Source organism: Protobothrops mucrosquamatus, unplaced genomic scaffold (assembly GCF_001527695.2).
Source record: "Protobothrops mucrosquamatus isolate PMUCROS unplaced genomic scaffold, P.Mucros_1.0 scaffold28, whole genome shotgun sequence".
Lineage (NCBI taxonomy): Eukaryota > Metazoa > Chordata > Lepidosauria > Squamata > Viperidae > Protobothrops > Protobothrops mucrosquamatus.
In genome coordinates this window covers 2158018-2170968 of record NW_015386413.1, presented here as the reverse complement: position 1 = coordinate 2170968, position 12951 = coordinate 2158018, and the positions used below count along the sequence as shown (strand labels likewise).

Sequence of the window (12951 nt, the reverse complement as noted above, 5' to 3'; positions counted from 1 at the left end):
GCTCCGCGCATGCGTGGTTCCGCCCCCTGCGCCGGCCGAGGCGTAGCTGGCAAGCGGCAGAGACGGAGCAGGCCGACCACCAGCTGGCCCAGCCCAAGGGAGGTAAGGCACCCGCCGGAAAAGGGGGGAAAAAATGGCGGACAAAAAAAATGGCGGACAGCCTTGCTTGGCGACCCCCGTGAAATGGTCGATCGATCCCAAATGGGGTCCTGACCCACAGGTTGAGAACCACTGGACTAGCGTCTTCAATTTTCATTCTGCAGTTCCTGATCGTTCAACTGTCTCTCTTGTCAACCCAAGGAACGTTGTTCTTCCGCGGCCCCAACTGGGCTGGCTGCCTCTCATCCCGCTTTGTGTGTTGGTAAGTCCCAACTTGATGGCCAAAAGGACCCCAGGCGTGCGCTTCTGAAACCTTTAGGGATCACTAGCAAAATCAACAAGGCAGTCCAATACACATACCCACCTTTCTTTGCTTAAGAAGCAGAAAGTACATAAGAATTGGGTAGCTTTTCATTAGCCTCCTTCCACGCAAGAGTCACAAAAGCTCTCCTACTGCCTGCCAAGAATCAAAAAAGGAGAACGAAATATCTACCAAACAGGTAACTTCTATTGAACAGGTGTATTTCGTTATACGGGTGCTTTGTTTAATGGCATGCATTTTTCATGGCTCTTAATTCCTCCTTGCTGTTTTTAAAAGCTTCTTCTCGACATCTCCCCCCCCCCTCTCCTATCATCACAAATCTCCATATAGCAGTCTAGGCATTAATATTAAACAGCTATTGATATGCCATAAGAAATAAACCCGTGGGGAGAATTCAGAAATGTAGGTTGCTTCTTGGAATCCTAAGAGGAAAAGTTAGCACCTTCTCCTCCATTGTTGGCTGTCCGGCATTTGATGCTCAAAGAAAAGCTACTTTTTAAAAAAAAAAACACACAAAGGTTTTACTTAATTAATATAACTTATAACGGTGTGCAAGCGTCATTGCTTTGCTTTTTGCTACTTTGGAAGTAGGAAACTTCGGAGGTGCAGTTCTCAGAGAGAATTCCTTTGATAGCTTTCAGAATTCAGTTTACTTTTCTCTATCCTGTCCCAAAGGTGCTTTTTTTTTTCAAGAGGCAACTGGACTTTCTTGTTTTTCCTTTGAAGACGTTTTGCTTCTTATCCCAGAAGCTTCTTCAGCTCTGACTGGATGGTGGGGAATGGAAGGATTTATACTCCTTGCAGACCGCTGGTCATTTGCATCCTAATAATAATAATAATAATAATAATAATAATAATAATAATAATAATAATAATAATAATAATAATAATAATAATAAAGTTGGAAGGGACCTTGGAGGTCATCTAGTCCAACCCCCTGCTCAGGCAGGAAACCCTACACCATTTTGGACAAATGGCTGTCCAGTCTCTTCTTAAAAACTTCCAGTGTTGGAGCATTCATCATTTCTGGTGGCAGGTTGTTCCACTGGTTAAGTGTTCTCCCTGTCAGGAAGTTTCTCCTTAGTTCTAGGTTGCTTCTCTCCTTTATTAGTTTCCATCCATTGCTTCTTGTCCTGCCTTCAGGCGCTTTGGGGAATAGCTTGACTCCCTCTTCTTTGGGGCAGCCCCTGCGATATTGGAAGACTGCTATCATGTCACCCCTCGTCCTTCTCTTCGTTAAACTAGTCATTCCCAATTCCAGCAACTGTTCCTTATATGTTTTAGCTTCCAGTCCCCTAATCATCTTTGTTGCTCTTCTCTGCACTCTTTCTAGAGTCTCAGCATCTTTTTTACATCGTGGTGACCAAAACTGGATGCAGTATTCCAAGTGTGGCCTTACCAAGGCATTGTAAAGTGGTATTAATACTTTGCGTGATCTTGAATCTATCCCTCTGTTAATGCAGCCCAGCACTGTGTTGGCCTTTTTGGCAGCTGCAGCACACGGCTGGCTCATATTTAAGGGATTGTCCACTAGGACTCCGAGATCCCTCTCACAGTTACTACTATTGAGCAAGGTACCCCCTATACTATACCTGTACATTTGGTTTTTCTTGCCTAAATATAGAACCTTACTTTTTCACCATTGAATTTCATTTTGTTAGATAGCGCCCAGTGTTCAAGTCTGTCCAGGTCCTCCTGTATCCTAAGCCTGTCTTCTGGAGTGTTGGCTATTCCTGCCAGCTTGGTGTCGTCTGCAGATTTGATGAGTTCCCCATCCATCCCCTCGTCCAGATCGTTGATGAAGATGTTGAAGAGCACTGGGCCCAGAACAGAGCCCTGGGGCACCCCACTACACACTTCCCTCCATGTAGATGCAGTTCCATTGAGGACCACACACTGAGTACGGCCGGTCAGCCAGCTACGGATCCATCTGGTGGTGATGCTGTCTAACCCACATTTTTCTATCTTATCGAGTAGTAGGTTGTGATCTACTTTATCAAACTTAGAGAGTTGTTGAGGCCACCTGGAGGTTTATCTGTGTCCTCGGGGTCACCTGAGTGGTGCAAATGGGTGTGGAGCCTTCTTGGAACCTTCTAGAACACAATCCTTTGAGCAGTTCCAACCATTTGCAGTACTCAGGTGACCCGGAGGACACAGATAAGCCTCCAGGTCCCTTCCAGCTCTATTCTAGTCTAACTTAGATTATGGCAGAATATTTTCTCCAGGGTGGCCCCTGAAGAGCCAGGGATTGATTGACAGGCGCCAGTACATCCAGATACCTTGTGCTAATTTCCAAACAGCTGCACAAATTGTTAATTATCTGCTCGGCCCAATTTGAACTCCTGGGCTGGACGTTTGGAAAACGCTTAAATTACGTGGGAGGTGGACGCGTTTTCCCAGGCGAGCACTTGGTGCACAACGAAGGGGTTTCCATAAGCACATGCAAATGCATTCCATAATTACAATTTATAATTGTGCAACCCCAGAACGCAGGGCAATATGTTCATGGAAGGCTGCTAGGTCCACGACTGCTTATGTATGCGAAGCATGTGGGCTCTCTCTCCCGGTGCAGATGTTCCCAAAGAAAACACTTTGGAGAAACTTTGCTTCCTCCTGATCAGTCAAAGCAACTGGGTCAAACGCTAGACAGCTGAAAGCCTCTGTGGGCGTGTTGCAAAATGTATGGCAAGATGGCAGCCGTGGCTGTGCAGCAATAGCAACAGCATCAGCACTCAGACTTTTATACCGCTTCACAGTGCTTCACAGCCCCTCTCTAAGCGGTTTACAGAGTCAGCCTGTTGCCCCCCCAACAATCTGGGTCCTCCTTTTACTGACCTCGGAAGGACGGAAGGCTGAGTCAACTTTGAGACTGTCAGGATCGAACTGCTGGCAGTGGGCAAAGTCAGCCTGCAATACGGCATTCTAACCACTGTCCCATCAAGGAAGGAAGGAAGGAAGGAAGGAAGGAAGGAAGGAAGGAAGGAAGGAAGGAAGGAAGGGACAGAAAGAGGGAGGGAAGGAAGGAAGGAAGGAAGGAAGGAAAGGAAGGAAGGAAGGAAGGAAGAAAGGAAGGAAAGGAAGGAAGGAAGGAAGGAAGGAAAGGAAGGAAGGAAGGAAGGAAGGAAGGAAGAAAAGGAAGGAAGGAAGGAAGGAAGGAAGGAAGGAAAGGGCAATAGCACTTAGACTTCTATACTGCTTCATAGTGCTTTTATAGCCCCCTCTAAGAGGTTTACAGAGTCAGCCTGTTGCCCCCAACAATCTGGGTCCTCATTTTACCAACCTCAAAAGGATGGAAGGCTGAGTCAACCTTGAGCCGGTCAGGATTGAACTCCTGGCACTGGGCAGAGTCAGCTTGCAATACTGCATTCTAACCACTGCACCACCATGGCAAATAATAGAATAGAATAGAATAGAATAGAATAGAATAGAATAGAATAGAATAGAATAGCACTTAGAGTTATATACCACTTCACAGTGCTTTTACAGCCCCCTCTAAGCGGTTTACAGAATCAGCATGTCGCCCCCAACAATCTGGGTCCTCATTTTAGCGACCTCGGAAGGATGGAAGGCTGAGTCAACCTTGAGCCGGTCAGGATCAAACTGCTGGCTGTGGGCAGAGTTTACCTGCAGTACTGCATTCTAACCACTGCCCCCTACAGCTCTTTGTGCAGACAAAATGTTGCACATAAAACAAGGCGGGGCCCCAATTGTGTAGCCACAGCTCCCATCCTGATATTTTAATTCCTCCAGTGGACACCTCTGAGGATGACTGGTGCCCGTCCACCTCCGTCGGTCACCACATGGAACCACAGGGTACATGCCAGGGGATCTGGCGATGCCATCAGGTTGAGTTGAAACTTCTAGGCTCCTGTTTAGGGGTATGTAACACGCACCCAAAAAAAGCCAATGCTATCTTAGGTTCCATCAACAGAGGGATCACGTGAAGTGTTAGTACCACTTTACAAGGCCCTGGTAAGGCCACACTTGGAATACGGCATCCAGTTTTGGTCACCATGATGTAAAAAAGATGTTGAGACTCCGGAAAGAATGCAGAGAAGAGCAACAAAGATGGTTTAGGGATTGGAGGCTAAAACATACAAGGAACGGTTGCTGGAATTGGGGATGTCTAGTTTAATGAAGAGAAGGACGAGGGGAGACATGATAGCAGCCTTCCAGTATCTCAGGGGCTGCCCCAAAGAAGAGGGAGTCAAGCTGTTCTCCAAAGCGCCTGAAGGCAGGACAAGAAGCAACAGATGGAAACTAATCAAAGAGAGAACCAACCTAGAACTAAGGAGGAATTTCCTGACAGAGAGAACAATTAACCAGTGGAACAACCTGTCTCCAGAAGCGGTGAATGCTCCAACACTGGAGGTTTTTAAGAAGAGACTGGACAGCTACTTTTCTGGAATGGTATAGCGTCTCCTGTTTGAGGAGAGGGCTGGACTGGAAGACCTCCAAGGTCCCTTCCAGCTCTGTTATTTTCTGTTCATCTGTAAAAATGAGTGTGTTTTCCCTCCTAAGGTCACCCAATTCTACTTTAACCATTTTGAACTTCATTTGGGGCTAGTAAAAATTAGCCATTTTACTACTGAATTTGGGTGGGACATTCTTGGGGCATATTGGATGCTTGAGGTGGCATCTTCTCTGAAGCTGACCATCCTAAGCCTCTCAAACTGGCAAACATTTACAAAATGTAAATATTTCCCTATTCTGCTTTATCATGAAGTCTAAAAAGGCAGCCGCTATACCATCATCTACTTTATATTCTGTGTCCCAAAAGAACCAGATTCTTAAAGACAAATTCCTTCTGTGTCCAATCACACTCGGCCAACAAAGGATTCTATTCTATAATTTAATAGCGAGTGTATCATTAATTAACCCAGTAAATTAACGTTTTAAGGTCGGAGTGATCTGAAGGTAGCTTCAAATACCTGTGAACAGGCAAGGAAATGTAAATTCCAGTTTTCATTTCAGGGGGTCCTTGCTTCGTGCTAGGTGAACGTCGTCCCACAACGTGGAAATGAGGCTGCAAATTCTTCCGTGGTTCTTCCTGACATCGCTGCTTCTCCCGTTTTCCGAAGGTGAGTGGGTCAAGGGTTTCGTGATCTTGTGGAATCACACCCACTCAGCCAGACGGTTGTGTTGTAACCTCCATAATCCCTAGCCAGCCTGGCCAATAGTATACAGCATTTATGGAAATTTACATGCGACAAGAAGCCCAGAGCAAGGAGAACATACGGCAGTGGTGGTTATAGCACATCTTGTTTGGGAAAAGATAAATTAATGGCCTGATTAGCCATATCGGTCTTCTGCAGATTTTTTAACATTAAAGGGGCCTGCGTGCCTTCCGATTATTTTTTTTATCACAACTGCCCTTTGCTAAGGGGATGAGGGGTAAACTGCAATACCAATTCCATACCCAAACAGACACACATACACACAGAGAGAAACACCTTGAACACATTTTGCTTCTTATCCAAGAAGCTTCTTCAGTTCTTCTTTTTCGGAAGGGAAGAATCTTCTAAGGCAGTGGTTCTCAACCTGTGGGTCGGGACCCCATTTGGGGTCGATCGACCATTTCACGGGGGTCACCAAGCAAGGCTGTCCGCCATTTTTTTCCCCTTTTCCGGCGGGTGCCTTACCTCCCTTGGGCTGGGCCAGCTGGTGGTCGGCCTACTCCATCTCTGCCGCTTGCCAGCTACGCCTCGGCCGGCGCAGGGGGCGGAACCACGCATGCGCGGCGCTCCCGGGCAGGGAAAGTCCTCGACTTACAACCGGTTGGGTAGTCCTCGACTTACGACCAGTTTAGTCCTCGACTTACGACCGGTTTAGTCCTCGACTTACGACTGGTTTAGTCCTCAACTTACGACCAGTTGGGGTCGCGGCATTAAAAAGGTTGAGAACCACTGTTCTAGGATGAGAACCGAAACATTTTCAAGAAAATAAACCAAGAAAATCCAGCTGCCTTTTGGAGAAAAAGCACGTTTGGGACAGCCATAACCTGGAAGATAGAGACTCTCCAGAGACAATTCTATATATATATATAAAAAAAGTTTTGTGGGTGCCCAGTTTGGGCTCTTTCCACCGTTTGAGGGAACTGGATGGGCCGCTTCTCTTTGTTGGAAGTAAAATCTGCTCCAGTTCCAAGCCGGGAGAAAGACGCTGAAATAAAAGAGAGGCAGGCTGCATTTTGGAAAGGAGGTCTTGTTTATTTGGTAGCCAGAAACTACAGTGACAGCAGCATGTTTCTGGGGTGGCTGACCAAATGGGTTGAGAGTAGACGGGCTTTTATACATTCTTTGGGCCTTTGTGATTGAGATGCCTAGGTTGGTTGTGAAATGTACTTTAATCTGTGCGTGATTGTGCCCTTTTAGTATTCTAATTATTGTTACCTGACTCATTGTGGCTGGGAGGTCATGCCCTGTCCTGGACGCTGGGTGGGGAATGTAGGTTTTATATGTCCCTGCTTTTTAATCTATCAGTTCCAGTCTTCTGTGGAGGTTGTAGCTGTAGTTTTGTTAATAATAATAATAATAATAATAATAATAATAATAATAATAATAATAATAATAATAATAATAATAATAATAATAATAATAATAATAATAATAATAATAATAATAATAATAATAATAATAGAAAGACTGTGGCAAAAGCAAGCAAAGATAGTACCAATAGTCATAGGCGCCTTGGGTGCAATCCCAAAACAACTGGAGCAACACTTGAACACCACTGGCATTGACAAATTCGCTATTAGTCAATTGCAAAAGGCGGCCTTACTAGGAACTGCTTCCATCCTGCGACGAGATCTGTAATAACATCAAACATCCACATCTGCCTATCCCAGGTCCTGGGTAAGGACTCGATAGGTAGACAAAATGCCAAATCCAGTCTGAACATCTGGCTGACTGTGCGATGATCAATAATAATAATAATAATAATAGTAGTAGTAGTAGTAGTAGTAGTAAAGTTGGAAGGGACCTTGAAGGTCATCTAGTCCAACCCCCTGCTCAGGCAGGAAACCCTATACCTATACCATTTCGGACAAATGGCTGTCCAGTCTCTTCTTAAAAACTTCCAGTGTTGGAGCATTCACCGCTTCTGGAGGCAGGTAGTTCCACTGGTTAATTGTTCTAACTGTCAGGAAGTTTCTCCTTAGTTCTAGGTTGCTTCTCTGCTTGATGAGTTTCCATCCGTTGCTTCTTGTCCTGCCTTCGGGTGCTTTGGAGAAGAGCTTGACTCCCTCTTCTTTAGGGCAGCCCCTGAGATATTTGAACACTGCTGTCATGTCCTCCCTCATCCTTCTCTTTATTAAACTAGACATACCCAATTCCAGCAGCTGTTCCTTGTATGTTTTAGCCTCCAGTCCCCTAATCATAAATTATGAACAGTTTGTCTTGATGAATGGAAACTAGCCATTCAGAGGGGCCGGCCACTTGAATGGTTTTACTTCGGGGAAGACTTGTCTCTTCTGCGGATGGGGTGCGGGCATTTCTTTTCCAATATGGGGGCTTTCTTGTATTAAAAAGGGGGGAAATTCTCCTTACATCTTTTTATTATTGACTTGGTTGTCTCTTAAAAGGCCACGGATGGATCAAGCCCCGCGACCACCGGCCCTTTTACCCAAATACCGGCGTTCAAAACAATCTTCCTCCCGCGAAGCCTCAGGTTCCTGACTCCGCTCTGGAATACCAAAGCTCTTTTTGTCAAGAAGGTTGTCGAGATGGCTGGATGAGTTACTCGGGCCACTGCTACATGTATGTTCAGGAGCAACGGACGTGGCCAGAAGCTGAGGTACGGACATTTTCCCAACCGTCCTCTTCAGTGGAGGCTTTTCATACCCAAGTACTCTGTCTCAGTGGTGGCATTCAGCCAGTTCGCACCGGTTCGGTAGAACCGATAGCTAGGTTTTGTTGAGTTCGGAGGACCGGCGGAACCCATGCTGTTTCTGGAAGTCCCTTCTAGGCCTCGGAGGCCTGGAGGTGAAGAAGCATTGACAGAGTTCTCTAGTACTCTGTGACATTCCAGACATATTGGTCCATGGAATGTTTTATTTTCTGTCTCCCTCATATTCTTATTTGCTTATTGCATGCTGACTCTGCCCACTGCCAGGAGTTCAATCCTGACTGGCTCAAGGTTGACTCAGACTTCCCTCCTTCTGAGGTCAGTAAAATGAGGACCCAGATTATTGGGGGCAACAGGTTGACTCTGTAAACTGCTTAGAGAGAGCTGTAAAAAAGCACTGTGAAGTGGTATATAAGTCTAAGTGCTATTGCCCTTTCTTTCTTTCCTTCCTTCCTTCCTTCCTTCCTTCCTTCCTTCCTTCCTTCCTCCCTCTCTCCCTTCGTTCCTTCCTTCCTTCCTTCTTTCGTTCCTTCCTTCCTTCCTTCCTTCCTCCCTCTCTCCCTTCCTTCCTTCCTTCCTTCCTTCCTTCTTTCGTTCCTTCCTTCCTTCCTTCCTTCCTTCCTTCTTTCTTTCTTTCCTTCCTTCCTTCCTTCCTTCCCTTTCATGTTTCTTTCCTTCCTCCCTTCTTTCCTTCCTTCCTTTCTTTCCTCCTTCCTTCTTTCCTTCCCTTTCATTTTCCTTCCTTCCCTTTCATTTTTTTTCCTTCCTCCCTTCTTTCCTTCCCTTTCATTTTCCTTCCTTCCTTCCTTCCTCCCTCCCTCACTCCCTTCCTTCCTTCCTTCCTTCCTTCCCTTTCATGTTTCTTTCCTTCCTCCCTTCTTTCCTTCCTTTCCTCCTTCCTTCTTTCCTTCCCTTTCATTTTCCTTCTTTCCCTTTCATTTTTCTTTCCTTCCTACCTTTTTCCTTCCCTTTCATTTTCCTTCCTTCCTTCCTTCCTTCCTTCCTTCTTTCTTTCTTTCTTTCTTCCTTCCTTCCTTCCTTTTCCTTCCTTCCATCTCCTTTCCCCCTTTCCTTCTCTCTCCCCCTATCTCTTTCTCTCCTTCCTTCCTTCCTACTCCTTCCCTCCTTCTTTTCTGCCTCCCTTTCTCCCTTCCATTTCTTCCCTCCATTTCTCCTTCCCTTTCCCTCGTTCTTCCCTAGCTCCCTCCCTCTTCCCTCTCTCTTCACTCCATTCCCGCACACCCTCCAGTCTGAAGCACACCTCCGATTCACGGCTGCTCCGTTTACCTTCCTCTCTCCGATCATTGCTTCCTAGAGGACTTGCCAAAGCTTCATCCCAAACGGACACCTGACCAGCATCTCGAGTGCCCAACACAACACCTTCCTGGTGAAGCTGGCCATTTACCAAGCACGAAAACCGGTTCTGTTCTGGATAGGAGGAAGCCACCAAAAGGTACGTCCAGCCTTAAAAACATCTGGAACCTTTGAGCTTCACTTTCTAATAGTAATAATCAATCAATCAATCAATCAATCAAGAAGTTTCATGTTTGCTTTAACAGCAGAAACATTGGGCTCAATTGCAGTTGTAAGTCGGGGACTTGCCTGTATTGGGTCCACTTCTGTCAAAAATAATAATAATAATCTCTTTGATAGTTAGTCTCGATCCTGGCTAGTCCGAATATCTTGCATATCTGGCAAGAACTATGGGCACGAAACAGGAAGCTCACCCTGTCCACATCCTACAAAGAAAACCTTTACAAAATGTTTTATAGATGGCACTTCCCACCTGCAAGACTAGCTAAAATGGGCCCTAACATCTCCCCTATGTGCTGGAAATGCAATTTGGCAAGAGGGACATATTATCATATGTGGTGGGAGTGCCCGAAAGCCCGTGACTTTTGGAATAAGGTTAAAAAATGGCTAGAAGAAATACTAATGACAGAGGTAGAGCTAAAACCAGAACTCCTACTACTAGGTATTACCATGCAGAAATACGACAAAGGGACACTTTACTTAATGTTACATATCTTCACGGCTGCCAGATTGGCCTACGCACAAAACTGGAGAAATAAATTCCAACAGAAGAAGAGATTCTACATAAAATCTTATCGTGTGCTGATATGGATAGGCTTACTATTCTGGCCCATATAGATCCATGTAACCTTGTATAGCTCTATGTAACCCTAACTGGAGAGCACGTATCAGTATGTTAGTAATAGGTCAGTGGGAGGAGTTTCAAAAGGGCATTGGGAGACTTCCTGGACACAAGCCAGATTGGAAGGTCTTTGTCTGAAAGAAGCATGGCCCATCAGATGTCACCCGATGAGCCTGTTCTGCTATAAAGATGGTATGGAGAGAGAGCTTCATCTTTTTACCGATAGAAATGAACAAGAGATGTAATATCGGAGGCAATCATCATGAAAGCAAGTAACCTATCTGATTAAATATATTTCTTGTTATGAAAGCATTTCTTTGTGTTATCTATCTGACTGGATTTAAAAGAAGGCGTTTTTAACTCGGAGTCAGAATAGTAAAAAGATGCTCAAAGTTCATATCAACTTTATAAAGCAAACAGTAATTTGATGTGGTTAATTTTCCTCTGATCTGCAAATTTAAAGAACAGTAAACAAAGACTCTCTTGCATGTGAAAGTAACTAGATGTGACTGATTCCAAGGATTGCCTGTAACAGTTAAATCAGTATATCTGTTTGGCAGACAGCGTTTCAAAGAAGGCGTGATTCAGATGTTTTGATTTCTTTGCCGGTAACTTCAAACAGCTTGGGGCAATGAGAGAAATGTTTCAGAAGACTGTCTGTACACCTATTTCCAATACTTACTATGGAATTAAAGGACAAGACAGAAACGGACTATTTTGAAATCTGGGACAAATTTTATTGCTGGTACGAGTCAAGGAGAACTGTTCGGGCTTTAAGTTAGTGTTAAGATTGTGGTATATAAAACTGTATGCTAGTATATAGAGAAACAAACTTGAGACTGTATTATATAGGAAAATATGTATATATAGAGATTAGGAACTTTAAGTATGATAAGGAACAAATTGTTAGGATTATATGTACTGGAACGACACCTCATGTCCTTTTTTGTTTTAACTGTTTTATTAATAAAAAACTTTAAAAAAAAAGAAAAGAAAAAGAAAAAAGCACCTCCTGGACGCCGGATCTCATACGGTTCTTCTTTTATTTTTCCCCAGGGCAGTTCTCTCCGATGGAGCGACGGCTCCAGGCCGAATTTCCTTCAGCGTCCCCTGAGTTCAATTCTTAATTTGGCGGGCGGAGCCATTCAACAAATCCTAGGCCTGAATGTCCGGATCTGCCTGCAAATCAATTTAGGAGGTATTTCCTACAAATATTGTAGACTCTTTCCATCTTTTCACAAGCTGTAGATGGTTTAAGTTACGGCGAGGTGTTTGACTTTGCAAGGCTTTGTCCTACTACCGAGACACCGAGTACAGACTCGAGATCCAACAGTCCTTGACTTACAACGGTTTGTTTGGTGACCGTTGAAAGTTTCAACGGCACCGGAAGAAGTGACTTAGGACCGTTTTTCACACTTACAAACGTTGCGGCATTCCCCAGGGTCACGCGATCAGAATTCAGAGGCTTGGCAACTGGCATGTACTTACCACGGTTGCAGTGTCCTCCCAGGGTCACGTGATGCCCTTTTGTGACCTTCTGACAATGGAGGAAACTTAACGACCGTGCTACTAGCTTAATCACTGCGGCGATTCACTTAACAGAAATTTTGGGCCCAGTTCTAAGTCCAGGAGTATCTGGAGTGCAAAGCCAGAGTCTCCTTGGATGATCACAAAAGGGTTTTTTTGTGCTTTGTGGACATAAAAAGAAAAAAAGAAGAATAGAAAGGACTGATTAGGCAGGGGCGAAGAGGAAAATGGAGGAACATGTTTGCAACCGAGTCGGTGGGGGGAAGGGACCACCAGCCCGTCTGCAGAAAACAGGGGCGCGTTCTGGTGGCTGAGTGGCTTTGCAGTTATCTCCCCAATGCGTGATCAGCTTTCCCAAAGCTTCGACGAGCACGAATCTAATTTTTAAATTGCCACACAAACCTTAGGAACAGGGTCAGGATTTCATAAGGGAGAATATATGTAGCTCAGGGTTGACATGAGGGGTCCTTAGCACTGATGGTGTTACCTAGTTTGGGTGATGAAAAGTCTGCAAGAAAACAAGCAAGCTCAGAGAGCATCAAGGATCCCATAGTCCTCCTCCTCCTCCTCCTCCTCCTCTCTGTATATCCCCTCCCTTCTACCACTGATGATGTCACCTAGTTGGGTCATGAAATGTCTGCAAGAAAACAATCAAGCTCAGAGAGCACCAAGGATCCCACAGTCCTCGTCCTCCTCCTCCTCCTCCTCTCCACAAACCACCCTCTCTTCTAGCACTGATGATGTTATCTAGTTTGGGTAACGAAAAGTCTGCAAGAAAACAAGCAAGCTCAGAGAGCACCAAGGATGCCACAATCCTCCTATTCATCTTCCTCCTCCTACTCCTCCTTTCTTCCCTTCTCTCTCTCTCCCTCCCTCTTTCCTCCTCCTTTCCTCCTCCTCCTCCTCCTCCTCCTCCTCCTCCTCCTCCTTCTTCTTCTTCCTTCTCCTCCTCCTCTTCCTCTTCCTCTTCCTCCTCCTCCTCCTCCTCCTCCTCCTCCTCCTC

The 12951-nt window shown here is 45.2% G+C and overlaps 1 protein-coding gene across 1 annotated transcript in view; it reads left to right on the top strand.

Moving 5' to 3' along the window:
- The first annotated feature begins 530 nt into the window (after positions 1-530).
- The window catches only part of LOC107283209 (snaclec bitiscetin subunit beta), a 13903-nt gene continuing 1482 nt past the window's right edge, over positions 531-12951 (top strand). The window contains exons 1-5 of the mRNA XM_015811081.1: positions 531-599; positions 5396-5502; positions 8004-8215; positions 9582-9719; positions 11478-11619. Of these exons, the coding sequence (XP_015666567.1) occupies positions 5442-5502; positions 8004-8215; positions 9582-9719; positions 11478-11619 (553 nt within the window). The 5' untranslated portion in view covers positions 531-599; positions 5396-5441. The remainder of the gene's footprint in view (positions 600-5395; positions 5503-8003; positions 8216-9581; positions 9720-11477; positions 11620-12951) is intronic.